The 25,359-nt window shown below is 44.8% G+C and overlaps 1 protein-coding gene across 2 annotated transcripts in view; it reads right to left on the reverse strand.

The window, feature by feature from the left end:
• TUBGCP2 (tubulin gamma complex associated protein 2) overlaps nt 1-25,359 on the reverse strand; it is a 453,055-nt gene that overhangs the window by 160,591 nt on the left and 267,105 nt on the right. For both annotated transcript variants that reach the window (XM_044296484.1, XM_044296483.1), the window contains exon 11: nt 7,361-7,541. In XM_044296484.1, coding sequence (XP_044152419.1) covers nt 7,361-7,541 — 181 coding nt within the window. The remainder of the gene's footprint in view (nt 1-7,360; nt 7,542-25,359) is intronic.

Here is a 25,359-nt window from a genome sequence, read left to right on the forward strand (position 1 = left end):
GGTTAACAGTTTTTCGAGCTGTGTGAATCATATTTTCGTTTTCACTTTGTACCAGTCATCTAATAAATCTCATCTCTAAATTACTAAAAGGACATAAACATTAAAGCCACATTCTTATCAGTAAGATAAGAATTGAGCTATAATGCGTGAGTAGAAGGTGAGAGATTAGAGACAAGGAGCAGGTCAGCTGAGTTGCCTGATGAAACAGATTGGAAATTCAGATCCTGCTACTACAGAAAGTAAAAGCTGAACAGAGTACAATGCAATAAAAAAATAAAAATGCTTCCAATGGTGTGGATAGCCTTTAAGTCATAATGATCATATGGTCCTAGAGCACCAACTGCATTAGCTCAGAGGCATTTCAACATGTCTGATGCATGCAAATTGTAAAATATTTATTTGTTGTAAAACAGACTTTATGTAATAATTTGCCACTGCAAATGTCCTTACATAGGTAACATTATACACTACTCACAAAAAGATAGGGATATTTGGCTTTCGAGTGAAATTGATTGGAAACGTAAAGGATAACTGTCACACTTAGACCCTAATTTCAATTTTCATATATGCAGTTACTAATAACATGATATTACAGAATCAGTTACTATTAGACTGACTCACCCCATATTTAATAAGATTCAGCCCTTAGCAACCAGTCTGCATAAAACTGTAATTTCACGATTCTGTTAAGATGGCTGCCAATGCCCTCACCCTGAGACTAATCCCGCCTACCCTCACTAGCCGCCTACCCTTACTTACAGTCCCTGGCTGTCAGGAACGCGACCCTGCATGCTGCGTGCTTCTGCGTCATCAACACATAGACAGGTCCTGCATAGCAACCTGATTTTAAGCACAGGTAAAAGTAGGCAGTACAGGGAACAAAACTGTGGAATTAAGGGGTAAATGAATACACAGCGAAAAGTTGAAATAGGGCCACCAAGGAGATATTAATCACCACAATAGAAATACTCCAAAAAAAGATGACAGTTATACTTTAAGTTCACGCTACAGTTATTTTAGATTATGAAAGTAGGGCACTTAAAAAACAAGCATGCAATGGTGATTTCCTCATGTCAAACAATTTATTGAAAGGAAAGCCAACAACAGTAATGGGTACACCCCTACAAAAAATGTCAATGTCTCAATAACTTGTCATGTGGAACTGAACATCAATTACAGCTTGGCAATGACGTCTCACGTTGTTCACAAGTCGACTTACTGTCTGCTGAGGCATGGCATCCCACTCTTCTTGAAGGGCTGCCCTCAGGTCATTGAGGTTCTGGGGTACAGTGTTACGAGCCCCTACATGGCGACTCAGCTGATCCCATAGTCAGGTCCATAAATATTGGGACATCTACACAATTCTAACATTTTTGGCTCTATACACCATTACAATAGAGTTGAAATGAAACAAACAAGATGTGCTTTAACTGCAGACGGTGAGCTTTAATTTAAGGGTATCTACATCCAAATCAGGAAAATAATGTAGGAATTACAACAGTTTGCATATGTGCCTCGCGCTTGTTAAGGGACCAAAAGAAATGGGACAGAATAATCATCATAAATCAAACTTTCACTTTTTAATACTTGATTGTAAATCCTTTGTGGTCAATTTTACAGCCTGAAGTCTGGAACGCATAGACCCTACCAGACACTGGGTTTCATCCCTGGTGATGCTCTGCCAGGCCTCTACTGCAACTGTCTTCAAATCCTGCTTGTTCTTGAGGCATTTTCCCTTCAGTTTTGTCTTCAGCAAGTGAAATGCTTGCTCAATCGGATTCTGGTCAGGTGATTGACTTGGCCATTGCATAACATTCTACTTCTTTCCCTTAAAAAACTCTTTGGTTGCTTTTGCAGTATGCTTTGGGTCACTGTCCATCTACACTGTGAAGCGTTGTCCAATGAGTTTTGAAGCATTTGGCTAAATATGAACAGATACTATTGCCCGAAACACTTCAGAATTCATCCTTCTGCTTTTGTCAGCAGTCACATCCTCAATAAATACAAGAGAACCAGTTCCATTGGCAGCCATACATGCCCACGCCATGACACTACCACCACTATGCTTCACTGATGAGGTGGTATCCTTAGGATCATGAGCAGTTCCTTTCCTTCTCCATGCTCTTCGCTTCCCATCACTCAGGTACAAGTTGATCTTGGTCTCATCTATCCATAGGATGTTGTTCCAGAACTGTAAAAGCTTTTTTAGATGTCGTTTAGCAAACTCTAATCTGGCCTGTTTTTGAGGCTCACCAATGGTTTACATCTTGTGGTGAACGCTCTGTATTCACTCTTGTGAAGTCTTCTCTTGATTGTTGACTTTGACACACATATACATACCTCCTAGAGAGTGTTCTTGATCTTGTGAAGGGTGTTTTCTTCACCAGGGAAAGAATTCTTTGGTCATCCACCACAGTTATCTTCCGGGTCTTTAGAAGTTGCTGAGCTACTTCTTTTTAACAATGTTCCAAACAGTTGTTTTGGCCAGGCCTAATGTTTTTGTTATCTCTCTGATTTTTATTTTTTATTTTTTTAGCCTAATGATGGCTTGCTTCACTGATGACATCTCTTTGAATCTCATCTTGAGAGTTGACAGCAACAGATTCCAAATGCAAATAGCACACTTGAAATTAACTCTGGGCCTTTTATCTGCTCATTGTAATTGGGATAATGAGGGAATAACACACACCTGGCCATGGAACAGCTGAGAAGCCAATTGTTAAGGTACCAAAAATAATGGGACAAGTGGGAGGCACATATGCAAACTGTTATAATTCCTACACTGTTCACCTGATTTAGATGTACATACCCTCAAATTAAAGCGGACAGTCTGCAGCTAAAGCACATCATTGTGGTGGTGAATAGAGCCAAAAATGTTAGAATTGTATTGGTGTCCCAATCTTTATGGACCTGACTGTAGGTTTTAAATGGGATTCAGGTCTGGAGAAAGTGCAGGCCACTCCATTTGAGGTACCCAAGGCACCAGCAGCCAGTTCCTGGCACATTGTCACCCATGAACATGAAATTAGGCCTGTGTTGTTTAAGTAAAAGCAGAGTGACTGAATTAATGATGTTATTCAAGTAGTATGAGCTTGTCACTGTACCATTCACAAAGTGGTGGCCATTATTTCTGCTCAGCGTGAATCAGTGAACAGCATGGAGGTCCCCTGGTCCCTCGTCAAACATAGATGAGCCCTGGACCATACAAGACAATAACAGCTGTGGTGAGGTACCCTTACAATAGCACACCGACCATGCTGATGTATACGGTTTCAAATGGTCTGACGTGACCTGTGGGTGCGTCTCACCTCCCTTAAATGTGCCTGGAGTTGTGTGGCATTCATTATTCAGTTCCGTAGGGCATTGTTAACAATGAAACAGTCATCAGTGTGGGATATTGCCAACAGCGAACACATGCGGGCTGCCATCTTAACTCACAAGGTCCCGTCACAGGCACAAGGACTTACCTTTGCATCCCTGGACTTGTGAGTTAAGATGGCAGCCCTCATGTGTTCACGGGCAAACACCGTGAAGTGGCAATCACTGGTGGCCAAAAGGCATCCACTTCTATGTCTTTCTGTTGCTCTTCCAGTCTCTCTGTATCTCTGTTAAATGTAGCGATGCACATCTATAACACCCCAGAGTTGTGTTACGAAACTCATTACCCCGCGACAACCTGTTAAGAGCATTAACATTGTCATCTTGTGTAATTTAATGCAATTTCCTCACAAATGTGCATTCAAATCCTTGTTAAATATATATTGCTGTGATTTCTATGTTCACTAGCAGGTGGCAGCAACGTGTTAGCAGGGACTTAAGCCAGTTTAGTGTTTCTGAACTGGAATAGTTCATTCCAGTATGGTCCCCCCCCCCCCCGTGAGCATAATGGATTAGTCCACATCCTGTCTCATGGGGAGGGAAGGAAGTTAGAGTTAGTGTGCCAGCCAGGGGAAGGCTGTGCACGTAGGAGCACCCAGATATAGGGATCCAAAGCCAGGATCTTGTCTATCATCCCCAGCCTGAGCCGTGCAGCCTCAGATGGAAGAAAGCAAGCAGCCACCCCCAGTTACAGGAAGAAGCATACCCTGAGACAATAACTGTGAGTACCATCCAGAGACCCCAGGAAAATCCATATTCCTCCTAAGCAAGTCAGTCCCCCAGAGAGCAGAAGATAGTAAGCGCAGAAGCCAAATTCCTGCCATATTACAGAGCACTAAGCAAACATCCATTTACTGAAAAAGCTCCAGGCACATGATAGAGCAGAAGATAATTTCCTGCCACACATTGCCAATACCTGCTGGGACCAAAGAATATTGCTGTACCTTGTTTGGATAATAGCTGCAACTAGTAAAGAAAAGTTTGAACTTTACCAAAGGTCTGTATCACAATTACTGCTGCAAATCCCCCTATTACTCCTACTAGCAACACACTCAATTTATTGCAAGTGAGCCAGGATCCAGGAGTCCAGCCATACCCAGGTAGGAGACACCGTTGACACTATTGCCATTACCACACAAAGACATTACACAACTCTGGCATTCCTAACCTGGTACGTGAGGGACAACACCTTAAAGGGCCCTGTGTTAGTACCCTGCGCACGCTGCAATTGGCGTCACAAACAAAACTATAGACTATTATACCCATATACTGACCCACTGCATAATTTGGCGTCCGTGTAACCCTACCACGGTTTGGCTCTATTGCACATCTGCATATTCATTTATCATATAGGGCAGGATGTTTTTTCATCTGTATGAGTGATTTTTGATTAGACTGCTGCAGTGACAGTAAAAAGCGCCGAGACCAGCAGAAGCGGGCTCTCTGCATGGCATCATTATAACAGGGTGCTACAACTATCCATCGCTGTGTAAAGTAAAAAAGACGACAGAAGTGCACATTTCTTGATGTGAAAGTGACCCCTTCTGGCTGTAAAATTATGAGCCTGCAGGCTGTGAATTTACCCCTTCATGCCCTGACTAGGCAGTAGAAGCAGCATCCAGAGTAGGACAGGTAAGTAGATATTTTTTTTCTCTGCTTTGAGCATGGGGGTCTGAACTGAGGTCTAAATGGGGGTCATTCACATTGACTGATCTGGGGCCAAGTTACAAGGAAGTTGTAAGAGTTACCACAGTCTGATATTCGGTACATGTTTTTTTAAGTTCACATTGATAATTTTTATTGTCGCACAGGCTCGTGTAAAGGCTGCGTCTGTTATTTGCGCTGTGAGGCAGTAAAGCGAATAATGAATCACTCCACTGTGCATTCAAATGTTTGTTTGTTGTGGGAGCATGAAGCACAACGTAGCTGACCAAAACTATTAACCCCACAAGCTAGACCCAAAAGTTAATAACAATGACCCCTCCACTTCAATAAACAACAGGGAATATTTAATCAATATACAGTCATGTGAAAAAATTAGGACACCCTTTGAAAGCATGTGGTTTTTTGTAACATTTTTAATAAAAGGTTATTTCATCTCCGTTTCAACAATACAGAGAGATTAAAGTAATCCGACTAAACAAAGAAAACTGAAGAAAAGTCTTTTCAAGATCTTCTGTAAATGTCATTCTACAAAAATGCCTATTCTAACTGAGGAAAAAGATAGGACACCCTTGCCCCTAATAGCGAGTGTTACCTCCTTTGGCTGAAATAACTGCAGTGAGACGGTTCTTGTAGCCATCTACCAGTCTTCGACATCGGTCTGAGGAAATTTTACCCCACTCCTCAATGCAGAACTTTTTCAGCTGTGAGATGTTTGAGGGGTTTCTTGCACGTACAGCCCTTTTCAAGTCACCCCACAGCATCTCAATGGGATTCAAATCTGGACTTTGACTTGGCCATTCCAGGACTCTCCATTTCTTCTTTTTCAGCCAATCTTTGGTTGATTTACTAGTATGTTTTGGGTCATTGTCATGTTGCATGGTCCAGTTCCGCTTCAGCTTTAATGTTCTAACTGATGGTCTCACATGTTCTTCAAGCACCTTCTGATACACAGTAGAATTCATCGTGGATTCTATGATGGTGAGCTGACCAGGTCCTGCTGCAGCAAAGCAGCCCCAAACCATGACACTTCCACCTCCATGCTTCACAGTTGGTATGAGGTTCTTTTCTTGGAATGCTGTGTTTGGTTTACGCCAAACATGTCCTCTGCTGTTGTGTCCAAATAATTCAATTTTGGACTCATCTGTCCAAAGAACATTATTCCAGAAGTCCTGGTCTTTGTCAACTTTATCTCTGGCAAATGTCAGTCTGGCCTCGATGTTTCTCTTGGAAAGCAAAGGTTTCCTCCTTGCACACCTCCCATGCAAGTTAAACTTGTACAGTCTCTTTCTGATTGTAGAGGCATGTACTTCTACATCAACAGTAGCCAGAGCCTGCTGTAGTTCTCGAGATGACACTTTAGGGTTTTTGGAGACCTCTTTTAGCATCTTGCGGTCTGCTCTTGGGGTGAACTTGCTGGGGCGACCAGTCCTGGGCATGTTGGCAGTTGTTTTGAAAGCCCTCCACTTGTAGACTATCTTCCGGACAGTGGAATGGCTGATTTCAAAATCTTTTGAGATCTTTTTAAATCCCTTCCCAGACTCATAGGCTGCTACAATCTTTTTTCTGAAGTCCTCTGACAGCTCTTTTGCTCTCACCATGGTGCTCACTCTCACTTCAACAGTCAGGAGCACACCAAACTAAATGTCTGAGGTTTAAATAGGGCAAGCCTCATTCAACATGCAGAGTAACGATCTACTAATTATGTGCACCTGGTGTGATATACCTGTGTGAGATCTGAGCCAATTTAAGAGGGAATACATGTGAGGGTGTCCTATCTTTTTCCTCAGTTAGAATAGGCATTTTTGTAGAATGACATTTACAGAAGATCTTGAAAAGACTTTTCTTCAGTTTTCTTTGTTTAGTTGGATTACTTTAATCTCTCTGTATTGTTGAAACGGAGATGAAATAACCTTTTATTAAAAATGTTACAAAAAACCACATGCTTTCAAAGGGTGTCCTAATTTTTTCACATGACTGTATATTATTTTTCTAATTTTTTTGTTGTTGTCTAAACCTGGGTTGCGTCTTATGGTCAGGTGTGACTCAGTCCTGAAAATCGAGCAATGTAAGTTACTAGCATAGGTGAAGCCAACTTTTTTATACTTAGTGTCACCCTGTTATTAGTAGAGCTTTCACTATGGTGCCATATTTCCCAATTATACTAACAAAAAATTTAGATTATTACAAAAAGAAATACATTCAAAGATGTGTCTAGAAAGCAAAGGTAATGCTTTCTAGTTATTTATTAACACTTAAAAATAGCATAGCTGAAATCAAACAAACAGAAATCCTGCTTGCTTTAAAATGTTCATGGTACCTTTAGATCGTCCTTAAAAGGATCTGTATTTGCCGTACTCATTCGCAAAGCCAGTTCTAATAAAGCCTCCAGTCGTGTTGGGATGATATCTTCCACAGTCTTCTTCAGTTCTTCCTCTGTGAGGTCCATAAAATGAACAAAGAAGTCTCCTTGATCCATCAGAAAGTAATGCTTGATTGACCTTACAAGAATGTTAAAAAATAAATAAAAAGGTGGACCTTTTTGACCAAAAACATTTTTTGCCCTTAAAATTGGAAAAATACCATTAAAAGAGTTTTACATTGATGGGTTTCAGGGTAGGCCATCTGCATTTTATCTGGCTTAAAGGGGTTGTCCAGGCTTTTATTATTGATGATCTATATCAGATTTGTGGCGGCTCTACACCTGGCACCCCCACTGATCAGCTGTATGAGAAGACAGTGCGCGTAATGTGCATGTGCAGTCTGCCTTCCTGATCATCGCTGCTGTCTATAGCAAAGCAGCAGCGAACAGGAATAGAGAAGGGAGATGGCATGTGCACACTGCGAGCGCAGTCTCCTCATACTGCTGGTTGGCGGGGGTGCTGGTTGTCGAACCCCCACCAATCTGATATAGATGACCTATCCTAAGGATAGATCATCAATAATAAAAGCTCGGATAATCCCTTTAGGCTGCATTCACACGTCCGTGGTGTGTTGCGGACCCGCAAATTGCAGGTCCGCAACACACCAGCCCGTCACCCCCATAGAAATGCCTATTCTTGTCCGCAAGCTGCGGACAAGAATATGACATGCTCTATCTTTTTGCGGAGTTGCGGACCTAAAGATCGGGGCCGCGCACCGCAAATGAGGATAGCACACTGTGTGCTGTCCGCATCCATTCCGTCCCCATAGAGAATGAATGGGTCCACACCCGTTCCGCAAAATTGCGGAACGGATGTGGACGTGTGAATGGAGTCTTAGCCAGATAAAGTGCAGATGGCCTATCCAGAAACCCATAGATAAGCAGTATGAGGAGACAATGCGAGCAGTGTGCATGTGCCGTCTCCCTTCTTTATTCCTGTTCGCTGCTGCTCTGCCATAGACAGCAGCAATGCAATGGAAGAGAGAAGCACATTGCACGCGCCTCTCCTCATACAGTGGGGGTCATCAATATTAAAAGCCCAGACAACCCTTTTAACCATTTCAGGCCCGGAAGGTTTTTTGCATTTTAGTTTTCACTCCTTGCCTTTCTGGGGCGATAACTTTTTAATTTACCATTTACATAGCCGTATAAAGGCTTGTTTGTTTCTCCATTTAATATTGCATACCATGTATTGGGGAGTTAAAAAAAAATTATTCCAAAATGAGGTGAAACTGGAAACATTTTACAACAGTTTTAGTTTTTTTTCTCACGGCATTCACTATGTCAGGGGTGGCCAACCCGTGGTTCTTGAGCCACATGCGGCTCTTTGCTTCGTCAAGTGCGGCTCTAGCTGTGGAGCTGGAAAGCAGTCAGGCCGGCTCACTCTCCACCCCATGCTCAGATCTCTTTTCCTGATCGGGCACTGTTGCTACTTTGCAACTCCAGCTGACGCTACACTATGTCCTGATGCACGCAGTGTGAGAACGTAGTATGTGGAGACAGTGGCGTCGCCAGGGGGGGGCCAGAGGGGGCCACGGCCCCCCCAACATCATGCTGGGCCCCCCCATGTGCCCCCCCAACTAAAATGCGCCCCCCCCCCCCCACGTCCCTGCTGCCAGCAGCATTCACTTGACTGATCCGAGTTCAGCTCAGCTCAGTCACAGTCTCTCTCTCACCTCACGCTGCTGGCAGCAGGGACGCAGGGAGCCGAAGCCTGAGGGAGGGACGGGGAGGAGCGTAATATGATCTCAGAGTGGAGGCTGCTTCTGCCAGCCACACCCCTCCCCGCCCACCAACCAATCACCGACCAGAGCTGAGGGGGCAAGGCAAGCACACAGACGACTCGATTCAGAGAGCTGCCAGAGTCACACAAGTAAGTGCAGGGAGTCTAAGAATAGAAAGGAATCGAATGAGTCACAAGTTAAAAGAATCTAAAGATCCGACTTAGTTTGTGACTCATTCGATTCATTGAGTTAAAAGAGCAGTGAGTCAGAGGGTAGAACAGGTAAGGGCACTTTCACACTTGCGCTTGATCGGATCCGTTCTGAACGGATCCGATCATATTAAGGCTACTTTCACACTAGCGTTCGTCGGTCCGCTCGTGAGCTCCGTTTGAAGGAGCTCACGAGCGGACCCAAACGCCTCCGTCCAGCCCTGATGCAGTCTGAATGGAGCGGATCCGCTCAGACTGCATCAGTCTGGCGGCGTTCAGCCTCCGCTCGCCTCCGCACGGACAGGCGGACAGCTGAACGCTGCTTGCAGCGCTCAGCTGTCCGCCTGGCCGTGCGGAGGCGAGCGGATCCGTTCAGACTTACAATGTAAGGCTACTTTCACACTAGCGTTCGGGCGGATCCGTTCTGAACGGATCCGCTCATAATAATGCAGACGGAGGCTCCGTTCAGAACGGATCCGTCTGCATTAAAATGGCAAAAAAAAAGCTAAGTGTGAAAATACCCTCGGACGGATCCGTCCAGACTTTCAATGTAAAGTCAATGGGGGACGGATCCGCTTGAAGATTGAGCCACATTGTGGCATCTTCAAACGGATCCGTCCCCATTGACTTACATTGTAAGTCTGGACGGATCCGCACGGATCCACACGCCTCCGCACGGCCAGGCGGACACCCGAACGCAGCAAGCAGCGTTCAGCTGTCCGCCTGTCCGTGCGGAGGCGAGCGGAGCGGAGGCTGAACGCCGCCAGACTGATGCAGTCTGAGCGGATCCGCTCCATTCAGACTGCATCAGGGCTGGACGGAGGCGTTTGGGTCCGCTCGTGAGCTCCTTCAAACGGAGCTCACGAGCGGACCGACGAACGCTAGTGTGAAAGTAGCCTTACACTGAGGCTGCTTTTGTTGCAGCAGTGATAAGATTAAGGGACAGGAGAAGTGACAGATGACACAAGAGTTTAGATTACAGGTTGAATTAAATTAACCCTTTAGAATCAAATTGGCTTCTCAGGAGATATATGTTAAAGGCATCTCATTCAGTAGCTATATAACTAAGGGCCCTTTCACACTTGCGTTGTCCGGATCCGGCGTGTACTCCACTTGCCGGAGGTACACGCCGGATCTGGAAAAACGCAAGTGTACTGAAAGCATTTGAAGACGGATCCGTCTTCAAAATGCGTTCAGTGTTACTATGGCAGCCAGGACGCTATTAAAGTCCCGGTTGCCATAGTAGTAGTGAGGAGCGGGGGAGCAGTATACTTACAGTCCGCGCGGCTCCCGGGGCGCTCCAGAATGACGTCAGAGCGCCCCATGCGCATGGATGATGTGTACATGCGATCACGTCATCCATGCGCCTGGGGCGCCCTGACGTCACTCTGGAGCGCCCCGGGAGCCGCACGGACGGTAAGTATGCCGCTCCCCGCTGCACTTTACCATGGCTGCCAGGACTTTAGCGTCCCGGCATCCATGGTAACCATTCAGAAAAAGCTAAACGTCGTATCCGGCAATGCGCCGAAACGACGTTTAGCTTAAGGCCGGATCCGGATCAATGCCTTTCAATGGGCATTAATTCCGGATACGGCCTTGCGGCAAGTCTTCAGGATTTTTGGCCGGAGCAAAAAGTACTGCATGCTGCGGTATTTTCTCCAGCCAAAAAACGTTCCGTTCCGGAACGGAAGACATCCTGATGCATCCTGAACGGATTTCACTCCATTCAGAATGCATTAGGATAATCCTGATCAGGATTCTTCCGGCATAGAGCCCCGACGACGGAACTCTATGCCGGATCCGGACAACGCAAGTGTGAAAGGGGCCTAAGGGTGGGTTCACATCACCTTTATGGATTGTACTGTCAGTGTCAGACTGTTGTCACTGTGGGTAACAATGCACAACAGACAACAATTCACATTGCACACCACAGTGACAGCTTCTGACTCCTGTCTGACTCCTGAGTCCTCCTGTCCAGCGTCAGCCTCAGCTTCCCTTTACTATAATAAATCACTCTTCCTGACTCACTCAATACTAGTAATCAGAGTTCAGAGAGAGCTGAAGAAGACGAGCCGACTGCACTGAGTCAGCAGCGCACAAGTAGTGAGTGAATCGAATGTATCAAGCATCTGCGCATGCGCACCGGCACCTAGAGTCTTCGGTTCACTTGCGAGTCAGCTCAGCAGTCTGACTCACCAAGTGAACCGAATATCCGATTCATGAATTGGTTCATTTGAATGAGCTGATTCAAATGAACCGATTCACCTAAAAGATCCGAACTTCCCATCACTAAGCGGCGGTACAGGGGAGGGAGAGGCGTGTCCCTTCCCCTTGCTCTGATAGGCTGCAGGCACTAGACCGGCAGCCTATCAGAGGCCGGCACAGGCGCGCGATGACGTCATCGCGCCGCCTGAGCCATACAGCGTGGGACACAGGCCAGAAGAGGCCTGCATCGCATTGCTGACACTGAGGTAAGTATATATATATATATTTTTTTTTTTACAATAGTGATACTTGGGGGGGACGGGGACTTACCTAATAATGGCACATGATGGGGGGGCTTACTTAATAATGGCACATTGGGGGGGACTTACTTAATAATGGCACATGAAGGGGGGGTACTTAATAATGGCAAATGATGGGGGGGCCTTAATACTGGCACATGATGGGGGGGCTTAATACTGGCACATGATGGGGGGACCTAATACTGGCACATGATGGGGGGCTTATTACTGGCACATGATGGGGGGCTTATTACTGGCACGTAATGTGGGTCTTATTACTGGCACGTGGAGTCATCTACGGGGGCACTAAGAAGGGGTAATTTATACTTGCAAAATTATGGAGGACATTGAGGGCATCTACTGGGGCATTTTATACTGGTACATTATGGGGGCACTAGGAGGAAGGGGGAGAGGAGCACTATGGGGCATTTACTGGGGGCACTATATAGGGGTATTTTATACTGGCACATTATGGGGGACATTAGCTCAACTGGGGGCATAAGGGGGTATTTTTTGCATTGTCACATTATAAGGAGAATTATTACTACCGGGGGGCATTATGGTGGGCTTTATTACTCCCACATGGTATGAACCCTAGTAGCAGCACCAGCCTCTCCCTGCTCTGCTATCCCTCTGTCCCTTCTCCAAATCCTTATTATGAAATCTTTCTCATTAGGATAAAACACATCAGCTCCGCCGAGCCCCCGGCCAAAGTGTGGAAGTGGCGTCCGAGACCCCCAAGGGCCAAGCCAAGTAACTGTAAGTCTTCATGTCAAATATGTTTGTTATACACATATAGCCTACACTGTGCCCCACAATATACAGTATACCGCCACGCTGTGCCCCACAATATATAGTATACCGGTACACTGTGGAGTCTGTTCTATAAGCACCCTTGTTCTGTGGCGGTGGACAGAAAATAATCTGGAAGTGCCCCTCCCGAGACCAGGCTCTGATCCGCCACTGGTCTGGACCGCTCCCAGGAGTGTACATTTCTTCTAAACTGTAATCCGTATCCTCTGACCTGCAGAAATCAGCACTCGCTCGATAAGAACTAACAGGCAGTACCTGTAGGCTGTAGCCTGGCCCTGTTTCCGAAGCTAGCCGAGTGGTGTAAGGTTAAGGTACTAGTAGAGATGAGCGGCCGCTTAATGCTGATTTAAAGTTAAAGTTACTGCAGGATATGGATTACAGTTTAGAAATGTCAAATGTACACTGCTGTGAGTGGCGGGGAGGGGGATCTGTGGATGACACTGTTATAGGGAGGGGGATCTGTGGATGACACTGTTATGGAGGGGGAAATGGGGATGACACTGTCATGGGGTGGATCTGTGGATGACACATATAGCATAAGATGCTATACATTGCACAGTATGTAGCATCCACAGATCCCCCCCATAGCAGTGTCATCCACAGACAGCTGGACTTTTCTTCCCTGTTGCGGTTTTAGGTATTGGGTAAAGTATCGCAGCATTTCTAAGTGTACTTGTGTAAATATATCGTTGTTATAGCTGCCCCCCCTACTTTTGTCCTGGCCCCCAGTGTGCCCCCCCAAAATTTGAAAGCTAGAGACGCCACTGTGTGGAGACACGCACTATGTGCTGAAGTTGTGCTCATCAAGTCACAGTGGAGAACGTGTAAGACCTGCAGAGTAGCAGGTGCCCAGTGCCTGATCAGGAGAGGGAAGAGATTTTTCAAGTTATAGAACTGAGCATAGGGTTCTGATCTGAGCATGGGGTAGGGTGGGGTCCTGGATCTGAGCAATGGGTGTCTGATCTAAGCATGGGAGGTTCTGATCTCAGCATAGGAGTGTCCCGATATGAGCAATGGGGGTCTGATCTGAGCATAGGGGGGAGATCTGAGCATAGGTGGGGGGGGGGAGATCTGAGCATAGGGGGGGGGGGGAGATCTGAGCATAAGGGGGGGGGAGATCTGAGCATAAGGGGGGGGGGAGATCTGAGCATAAGGGGGGGGGGGAGATCTGAGCATAGGGGGGGGGGAGATCTGAGCATAGGGGGGGGGGAAGATCTGAGCAGGGGGGGGGGGAAGATCTGAGCATAGGGGGGGAAGATCTGAGCATAGGGGGGGAAGATCTGAGCATGGGGGGGGGGAGATCTGAGCATAGGGGGGGAAGATCTGAGCATAGGGGGGGGGGGGAAGATCTGAGCATAGGGGGGGGGAAGATCTGAGCATAGGGGGGGGAAGATCTGAGCATGGGGGGGAAGATCTGAGCATGGGGGGGAAGATCTGAGCATGGGGGGGGGAGATCTGAGCATAGGGGGGAAGATCTGAGCATAGGGGGGAAGATCTGATCATAGGGGGGAAGATCTGATCATAGGGGGGGTCTTGTTTGAGCATAGGGGGTCTTGTATGAGCATAGGGGGGTCTTGTTTGAGCATAGGGGGGTCTTGTTTGAGCATGGGTTGGTCAGGTCTGAGCATGGGGGGGGGGGTCAGATCTGAGAAGGGGGAGATCCTAGCATGGGGGAAAGATGTGAGCTGGGGGGGGGGGGGGTAACTGAGCACTGAGGGTCTGACACTGGGAGTCTGGTTTGTGTTGTCTGATCCGAGCATTGAGGGTCTGATTTGAAGGTCTGATGAGGTTTGGGGATCTTATTTTAGGTCAGATGAGGATTGGGGATCTGATTTAGGAGTCTTATCTGAGGTCTGATGAAAAATATATATTTCTTTTTTTCTCTGCCAATGATAAAAGAAAAAAGTATTTTATCAGATGAAAAATATTTTTTTTTCTCTTATTTTTCTTTGCTTAAACCTAGGTTCATCTTGTAGGGTGAGAAATACGGTGACTTGTGTGTAAATGTATAGCCTGTGGCTCCTGGTAGTCATGTGTTGTTTTTTTGGGGCTCTCTGTGTCTGTAAGGTTGGCCATCTCTGCACTATGTGGTAAAACTGACCTGCTACTTTCATTCTCCAGGTCAGTATGACTATGGCAATACCACATACGTATAGTTTTTCTTTTTAATACTGTAAAAGTAATAACTTTAACTAAGGTTATATATATATATATACACACACACACACACACACACACACACACAGTATTTTAAAAGGACAGGCATTTTTGCACATGGCGATACCCATGATATGTATTTTTTTGTTTACATTTTTTTATTTACATTTTGGGAAAAGGGGGGTAATTCTTTTTTTTTTTATTCAATTTTATAGTTCTAATAAACTAATGTGTGGAGGCTTCTGTTCATTCCAGGGGACAGAAGCTGCCGCACAATGCATCCAGCACCCGATCTCCGCCGGGGGGAGCCAGAGCACACACACAGAAGGGAACTGGCATCTGAAGGGTTAAAAGTCCATGATCGATTACCAACGGTCACGGACTTTAGGCATGGTCACCATAATTAATATTCTTGGCGAAGACTAGGGATCGACCGATTATCGGAAATACTGTGTGGGGGTTTGCTCTGGTAGGCAGATGGTAGCGGTGGCAGTATAGAGGCTCAGGAGACAGGCTTTGTGTCCAAACCGTGCTCTTTTATTCACTCCAGTGCATCACATCAAAACTGTGCAATTCACACAACAGCAATGTCCATAAACCCCACCTCCCACAAAGGATCCCCAAACACTGCAGGCGTCTTGGTGCCTGTTCACACAGTCTCTCACATCCGTGGTCAGTACTACACCTTGTCATGGGGTGGGTTTGTCCAAGTTCATGCAAGTTAGACAGGCCACGTGTTGGCCTGGACAAGGGATTGGCTCCGGCCACAGGATCCCTTCTTTTGGTCCTTCGCTGAGCCTGCAGCAATTGGGCAGTCCTTGTTAGACGAGCGGACTACAGCGCTCAGCCCGACCGAGCGATCAGCCTCCCATACAGCTTCCTGCAGTGAGACAGGAGACCACGCTTCATCAGCAGCCCCACAGTCAGTGAGCATCAAACCTATATTCACAGCCCTGGGTGTAGCAGGCAGACCACACCCAGCAAGCATAGTGAAGGATTAACTCCTTCCCTACCCAACTAAGGCCAGAGATAACCAACCTGCCAGGATCAGTGTAGACTGACACCAACAACTGAAACCTGTCCACCCGTGGTGGTCCGTGGGGAACAGACACCCACCCTGCTCTTACTCCACCAGGGCCACGACCCCCGGTGGTACGTATCTTCCATCCACTACCACTCCAGACATTCTCTTACAACTGATATTATCGGCCGATATTCAGGATTTTGTATATTATCGGCATCTAACCTTGCTGATATATAGATAATGTGTATAAAGCGAATACTAGTGAGCGCTTCCATTATCGAAGTGCGCACTAGTATGCATCAGGTTCCAGAAGCACAGCAAGCACTTCCGATACTCACCCTCCCTGGTCTTCTTTGATGGAGCCCGTGCTGCACTGTCCTGACTCCGTACAGGGTCAGGACGTAGTGCGTGCACTATAACCTGACACTGCACACTGTCAGGTAACAGTGTAGAGCGGGCCGGAGAAGACAGGGGAGCCGTGGCGCAGGAGAGGTGAGGAGTTTTTTATTTTATTCATCTGAAACATAGAATGTGTCGGCAGATAAGAACCATTTGGCCCATCTAGTCTGCCCAATACTCTGAATACTATGGATAGCCCCTGGCCCTATCTTATATGAAGGATGGCCTTATGCCTATCCCATGCGTGCTTAAACTCCTTCACTGTATTTGCAGCTACCACTTCTGCAGGAAGGCTATTCCATGCATCCACTACTCTCTCAGTAAAGTAATACTTCCCGATATTACTTTTAAACCTTTGCCCCTCTAATTTAAAACGATGTCCTCTTGAAGAAGTTTTTCTTCTTTTAAATATTCTCTCCTCTTTTACCTTGTTGATTCCCTTTATGTATTTAAAAGTTTCTATCATATCCCCTCTGTCTCGTCTTTCTTCCAAGCTATACATGTTAAGGTCCTTTAATCTTTCCTGGTAAGTTTTATCCTGCAATCCATGTACTAGTTTAGTAGCTCTTCTCTGTACTCTCTCCAAAGTATCAATATCCTTCTGGAGATATGGTCTCCAGTACTGAGCACAATACTCCAAATGAGGTCTCACTAGTGCTCTGTAGAGTGGCATGCGCACCTCCCTTTTTCTACTGGTAATGCCTCTTCTTATAAACCCAAGCATTCTGCTAGCATTTCCTGCTGCTCTATGACATTGTCTGCCTACCTTTAAGTCTTCTGAAATAATGATCCCTAAATCCCTTTCCTCAGATACTGATCACTGATTTTATATTCTGCTCTTGGGTTTTTACGCCCCAGGTGCATTATCTTGCACTTATCAACATTAAATTTTAGTTGCCAGATTTTTGACCATTCCTATAGTTTTCCTAAATCCTTTTCCATTTGGCGTATCCCTCCAGGAACATCAACCCTGTTACAAATCTTTGTGTCATCAGCAAAAAGACACACCTTACCATCGAGGCCTTCTGAAATTCCGCTGATAAAGATATTAAACAATATGGGTCCCAGAACAGATCCCTGAGGTACCCGACTGGTAACAAGACCTTGGTCTGAATATACTCCATTGACTACAACCCTCTGTTGCCTGTCCCTCAGCCACTGCCTAATCCATTCAACAATATGGGAGTCCAAGCACAAAGACTGCAATTTATTGATAAGCCTTCTATGTGGGACAGTATCAAAAGCCTTACTAAAGTCTAGATAAGCGATGTCTACTGCACCTCCTCCATCTATTATTTTAGTCACCCAATCAAAAAAATCAATAAGATTAGTTTGACATGATCTCCCTGAAGTAAACACATGCTATTTTTTGTCTTTCGATCAATACTTTTTTAATTACTTTTTTAAAAGAAGAAACATACATGATTATGAATAAAAAACGACTACACAGTCAGCGCTTTACATAGCCACATTGGCAGCACCAACTTAGCCGAAATCAATATAGCAATAAATACACGACAAACGAAATAGACTAAAGACATACAGTGCAGTCATTAAACAGTATTTATACAGGTATCTTGTACTGCAGGCCATCATTGCATACTGGGCATGTTGGTCAGGGGATGGTACTGCGAGCAGAGAAGACCTCCAAAAGGCCCCATTCCCTCTCAAACCTCATTGATGCGTCTCCAGCTCCCGCCAACACACGCTCATGTATATAAGTGGAATTTAGTCTACGGATAATATCCGTAAAGCTAGGGACATTCCGTGATTTCCAATTTTGGGCTATGGCCAATTTGGTTGAAAGAAAAAGGTGTCCCAGCACCACCCTCCCTTCACAAGGTATCCTAACCAAATCGATCCATAAAAAGGGCCAATGAGGGGGGGTGGCAGGAGCTGGAAACACAGCAAATCCGAAGCAAGAAAAAACATAGCATTCCATGTATCCTGTAACATAGGACAGGACCACAAGATATGGTATACCGTACCTCTGTCCACATCCCCTCCAACATAAATATGAGGAATCAGGAAAAATATGACTCAGGCGGTCTGGGGTATAATACCACCTTAGTATGGTTTTCATCAAGGACTCATAATGCAGAGCACATCGAACATTTTTTGAAATAAAGGAAAAGACCAAGGACCACTGCTCATCAGAGAACATTAGCCCTAAATCTCTTTCCCAAGTAAGCAGTGGAGTCGTTTTAACGAATGATCCTTTATCCCTCAGCATCATATACAAAGGCCGCAATCGTGTGCCTTGTGGCGGGGCGAGTGACCAGAATTTAAACAGTTCCTGGTTACACACAAGATTGAACGGGGAATTAGCAGTCAGAAAATGTCTAATACACACGTATTTGTAAAAATCTGTGTGTGGAATCAAAAATCGTCTATGAAGATGCTCAAAGGAGCAAAGGATATCTGAGATAAACAACTTTGAGAGGAGGTCTAATCCGCTCAACGCCCAGGACGAAACCGAGATGTTTGGAATAAGATAATTGAGTACCGTTATAGGGGCATAGGGTGGAAAAGATCCGGGCTGCCTGGTACATATTTTATGAAATGGAGACCAATTTTCCAATGGCATAGATACTATTGTCAGGACAGGTGGTCGGTTGAATGTCGGGTGAAGGGCTGCCAGTAAAAGGGTTTTTAAGCTACTACCAGGGGATAACGTAGTTTCTATATGTACCCATTGTTTAGCATAATTATCCACCCACCATTCCCTTAGTTGTGATATTTGCGAGGACAAAAAGTACTCATAAATATTCGGGAGGCGCATCCCGCCATGAGATTTAGCTTTCTGCATTATTGTAGTTGCTATTCTGGGTCTGTGCCGTTTCCAAATCAGTGCATTAATTAGCCGAGAACACTTCTTAAAAAAGCTAATTGGAGGAGTGATAGGTAGTGTCTTAAATATATATAGGAGTTTAGGAAGGGTGAACATCTGGAAAGATGCAATGCGGCCTACCCAAGACACCTCATATTTAGCTAAATTATCAAGGTCCTTCTCTAAAACCCCTAAAAGTGGGACATAGTTTGCAGCGTATAACTTCTTAAATGACGCTGTCAACTTTATCCCCAGATAGTCAATTTGGCTATCTTGCCAATCTAGATCAAAGGTATCTTTTAACATCTTCATGTGGGTAGGAGGGATATTTATTGGAAGGGCCTGAGATTTAACAGCATTTAGTTTAGAAAAGGAGAGTTCTCCAAATCTAGATATGATATCTATAGCAGCTGTAAGGGATGTTTGGGGTTTTGAAAACGTCAAAATAATGTCATCTGCATATAAGCTGACTTTATGTTCTATGTCCCCTATACTAACTCCCTCTATGTCTGGACACTGACGTAGGGCTTGAGCTAACGGCTCTATGGTCAAAATAAATCTCAAGGGAGACGAGGGGCAACCCTGGCGGGTACCATTAGTTATATCAAAGGGGTCCGAAAGCGCCCAATTAACCAATACTCTAGTGCTTGGTTGGGTATAAAGTGCCCTGATAGCCGCCAGGATAGCGCCAGAGAATCCCATCTTTGATAATACCGAGAAGGCGAACCGCCAATTAATACGGTCGAACGCCTTCTCGGCATCCAAAGTGACCAAAAGAGCAGGAATTTTCAATCTCTGGACATAGTCCAAAATGTTTAATGTCCGCCTGGCATTATCTTGTAGTTGCCTGCCTTGTTACGAATCCCATTTGGTCTATATGGGTAAGGGTTGTGATATAAGGAGCTAGACGAATCGACAGAACTTTTGCATATATTTTTGCATCGGTATTTAACAGCGAAATCAGACGGTAGCTCCTTACATCATCAGAAGGAGGATCAGTTTTCGGTATGGTAACAATCATTGCCTCCAACATCTCTTTTGGAGGGCAGCTGGTATTCACCATTTGTAGAAAAATTTGGCGTAAATAGGGAGAGAGTTCCTTTTGGAATACCCTATAATATGCATTTGAGAACCCATCTGGTCCTGGAGCTTTATTATTAGGTAATTTCACAATAACTTCAAGAATTTCTTGCTCTGTCACAGGGGAGTTTAATTTCCCTAATTGGGCCTCAGTGAGGTTCGGGAGGTCAATGGAAGCTAGAAACTGATCTATGGCTGCCGATGTTAAAGAAGTTTTATCCAACGGCGATTCTAAGTTATAGAGGGCTTCATAAAAACCCTGAAAGGAGTTTGCGATACCTTGTGGATCTACGATCTTTTTATCCGCCGATTTTGACGTTATAAAAAGGATCTTAGTTTTAATAGTTCTCTCCTTTAATCTCCGGGCTAACAGTTTCCCCGACTTATTGTCCTATGCATAGTATAATGCGCAAATCTTTTATAAATCCTTCTCATATTTATAAAGTAGATGCTCTTTTACTTGGAGGCAGAGATTTTGCAATTGGATTCCTATAGTGGCAGAGGGATTCATTTTATTACTAAATTCTAGGGACTTAATCTGTGTAGTCAAGGCAGTTATCCGCTCCTCTCTCTCCTTCTTTGCTCTACATTCAACTTTAATAAACAAACCTCGCATACAGTTGCAAGAAAAAGTATGTGAACCCTTTGGAATGATATGGACTTCTGCACAAATTGGTCATAAAATGTGATCTGATCTTCATCTAAGTCACAACAATAGACAATCACAGTCTGCTTGAACTAATAACACACGAAGAATTTAATGTTACCATGTTTTTATTGAACACACCATGTGAACATTCATAGTGCAGTTGGAAAAAGTATGTGAACCCTTGTATTTAATAACTGGTTGAACCTCTTTTGGCAGCAATAGCTTCAACCAAACATTTCCTGTAGTTGCAGATCAGACGTGCACAACGGTCAGGAGTAATTCTTGACCATTCCTCTTTACAGAACTGTTTCAGTTCAGCAATATTCTTGGGATGTCTAGTGTGAATCACTTTCTTGAGGTCATGCCACAGCATCTCAATCAGGTTGAGGTCAGGACTCTGACTGGGCCACTCCAGAAGGCGTATTTTCTTCTGTTTAAGCCATTCTGTTGTTGATTTACTTCTATGCTTTTGGTCGTTGTCCTGTTGCAACACCCATCTTCTGTTGAGCTTCAGCTGGTGGACAGATGGCCTTAAGTTCTCCTGCAAAATGTCTTGATAAACTTGGGAATTTATTTTTCCTTCGATGATAGCAATGCGTCCAGGCCTTGACGCAGTAAAGCAGCCCCAAACCATGATGCCCCCACCACCGTACTTCAAAGTTGGGATGAGGTTTTGATGTTGGTGTGCTGTGCCTCTATTTCTCCACTCATAGTGCTGTGTGTTTCTCCCAAACAACTCAACATTGGTTTCATCTGTCCACAAAATATTTTGCCAGTACTGCTGTGGAACATCCAGGTGTTCTTGTGCAAACTGTAAACGTGCAGCAATGGTTTTTTGGACAGCAGTGGCTTCCTCTGTGGTATCCTCCAATGAAATCTATTCTTGTTTAGTGTTTTACGTATGGTAGATTCGCTAAAAGGGATGTTAGCATATAACAGGGACTTTTGTAAGTCTTTAGCTGACACTCTAGGATTCTTCTTCACCTCATTGAGCAGTCTGTGTTGTGCTTTTGCAGTCATCTTTACAGGACGGCCACTCCTAGGGAGAGTAGCAGCAGTGCTGAACTTTTTCTATTGATAGACAATTTGTCTTACCGTGGACTGATGAACAGCAATGCTTTTGGAGATACTTTTATAACCCTTTCCAGCTTTATGCAAGTCAACAATTCTTAATTGTAGGTCTTCTGAGAGCTCTTTTGTGCGAGGCATCATTCACATCATTCAATGCTTCTTGTGAAAAGCAAACCTAGAACTGGTGTGTGTTTTTTATAGAGCAGGGCAGCTGTAACCAACACCTCCAATCTCATCTCATTGATTGGACTCCAGTTGGCTGACACCTCACTCCAATTAGCTCTTGGAGAGGTCATTAGTCTAGGGGTTCACATACTTTTTCCACCTGCACTGTGAATGTTTACATGGTGTGTTCAATAAAAACATGCTAACATTTAATTCTTTGTGTGTTATTAGTTTAAGCAGACTGTGATTGTCTATTGTTGTGACTTAGATGAAGATCAGATCACATTTTATGACAAATTTGTGCATAAATCTATATTATTCCAAAGGGTTAACATACTTTTTCTTGCAACTGTATATGCCTTATGACCATTCCAGAGGGATTAGACACAGATCCATCATTAATGCAAAAAAAAAATATTTTAGAACCTCTTGCAATACTAATTTATGTTTGGAGTGCTCCAATAAATATGTGTTATTACGCCATGGAGAATAAGGGGGTCTATTAATATTTTCGCCAATTGTCAAAGTACAGGCGCATGATCAGACCATGTAATCATTTCTATGGTGGAATACATAGCCTTATATAACAAATGTCGGTCAACTAAAAAGAAGTCAATCCTGGAGTATGTTTGGTGAACATTTGAAAAGAAAGAATAATCTTTTTCTCTATCATGGTGAAACCTCCACACATTATAGAGATCCTCTCTCAATAAGAGGGAGTTGAGGCTCTGGGGGTGATTTCCAGCCCTAGATGACTAATCCATCACTGGATCTAAGATAGAATTGAAATCTCCACCCCAGAGGATCAAACCCCTCCTAACGGTGTTCACCTTAATCATTAATTTACGTATAAAATGTAACTGATGCTTATTAGGAGCATATACAAATACCATAGTATAGATCACATTATTTATGGACACTATTATAATAATATATCGCCCATTATGATCAATTATAGACTCAAGCAGCTGAAACGCAACTGAATCTCTAATTGCCACCATCACTCCCCTCAGTTTTTTCGTATAGTGGGAGTGCAAAATATGAGGAAAGTGGATATTTTTAAGTCTATAAGCATCCTCTTTCAACAGATGTGTCTCAGTTGCACAAACTATATCCCCCTTCAGGGTCTTTGCTTCCCTCCACAGCATGGACCTCTTGAACGGGCTGTTTAGGCCCTTCGTATTTACTGCGACAATTTTAAGAACCATAAGAAAAGAAAAAAAGAAGGGTCCATGTCGTGGAGGGCCTGCTCCCCAACAGGGGCCGGTTCCTCCGACATTAAAGAGGACCTTTCATCAATATAATTTTATTTAAATGACCCCCCTACCTAATAGTCCGGCATCCACTGATGTTCCCCCTTTTTTTTTTTTTTCAAATCGACCCCCGAATCTTGAAATAACAGCCTTTTTCTTCTGCTGCAGCGTCTGTCAATCAGACGCTTTTTTGTAGGGGGCGTTGCTCAAGTCTTTTCTTTGCTATTCTCCTTGGCTGAGAGCGCAGCCAATCGCAGCGCTCTCTCTCAGCCAGGGAGAAGGAGCTCAAGTTCTCGCGAGAATCGCGAGAACTTGAGCTTCCTAACATCCGGGTTCCAGCGCCATCTTGGATTCCCCTGACGAGGATCGCGGCGGGTGAGGAAGCAGCGCAACGAGCGGCAGGGTAAGTATTAGAATATACCCCTAGACATAAGGGGTATATTCTAATACTTACCCTGCCGCTCGTTGCGCTGCTTCCTCACCCGCCGCGATCCTCGTCAGGGGAATCCAAGATGGCGCTGGAACCCGGATGTTAGGAAGCTCAAGTTCTCGCGATTCTCGCGAGAACTTGAGCTCCTTCTCCCTGGCTGAGAGAGAGCGCTGCGATTGGCTGCGCTCTCAGCCAAGGAGAATAGCAAAGAAAAGACTTGAGCAACGCCCCCTACAAAAAAGCGTCTGATTGACAGACGCTGCAGCAGAAGAAAAAGGCTGTTATTTCAAGATTCGGGGGTCGATTTAAAAAAAAAAAAAAAGGGGGAACATCAGTGGATGCCGGACTATTAGGTAGGGGGGTCATTTAAATAAAATTATATTGATGAAAGGTCCTCTTTAAGGCCTGTTGACAATTTATCTTATCAGTGCACTGCCAAGCAAAACATAAATAACAAACAAATCTGCGTAAAAAAAAAAAAAAAAAAAAAAAAAAAAAAAAAAGATACAAAGAGATTAATTTAAGACAAACAGTAAACCGGCATATAATGCCAGTAATCATTCGGTGGGACATATACTTCGGCTCTTGGCCGGAAAGGACTGCTCAGCGCTACCCCAACAAGCACTACCCCAATGGCTCCTGTAACCCCTATCAATGACAGGGCCTCTTCCCCTGAGTCACTAATTGCCACTCAGAGTCCAGGGAGATAGACGAACTTTGGCCTTGGTCCGGAATTTCCATCTTAATATTCCAAGAGTCCAACAACTGCTTCCCGGACTTCAAAGAAGTTATAAAATGAGCAGCTCCCTGGTGATGGATCAGGACTTTAGTCGAGAACCCCAATCTATAAGGGATGTTACTCCGTCGCAAAGCAGTAAGGAACGCACCAAGCAGACGGCGTTGTTGCAAAATAGTAGCAGACAAGTCCGCAAAAACCTTGATCTGGCAATACGGAGATGGCAGAGTGCCTAGTTTTCTAGACGCCGCTAAAAGTGCTTCCTTAATATGAAAAAAATGTACCCGCACCAGAACATCTCTAGGTAATGAACTAGGGAGATGCTTTGGTCTCATCACCCTATGCGCTCTATCCAGGGTTAGATCATGTGAGGAGAGCTCTGGAATCAAGGCTTTCATTAGGCTCTGTAGGTAAGGGGTCAGATCTTTCGGTGCAATTTCCTCAGGGACCCCTCGGAATTTGAGATTGTTCCGACGTGATCTGTCCTCAAGATCGACCACCTTTACCTTGAGCCGGTCTATTTCTCCTAACAAATCATTATGGGCATCTTTAAGCTGGTTATAGGAGACAGCATAGTCCTCCATCTTAGAGTCAATGGAGTCCACCCTATTCTCCACCTCTGCCACCGCGGTCTGAAGCGGACGAACCAGGGAGGTTAGGTCTTTATTAATAGACTCACTAAAGAGGACTAGCATGTCCTTTAATAAATTACTTGATGCAGGTTGATCGTTGGTAGGGATCGCCTGAATAGTTAGGGTGTTCTGATCGCTCACCTCAGTCATGGGAGTCTCCCCATCTTGTTGTATTCCCGGTCGCGTCTGTCCCGTTCCAAGCGGGTTCAGAAATGGAATCG

Source organism: Bufo gargarizans, chromosome 6 (genome assembly GCF_014858855.1).
Source record: "Bufo gargarizans isolate SCDJY-AF-19 chromosome 6, ASM1485885v1, whole genome shotgun sequence".
Classification (NCBI taxonomy): Eukaryota; Metazoa; Chordata; class Amphibia; order Anura; family Bufonidae; genus Bufo; species Bufo gargarizans.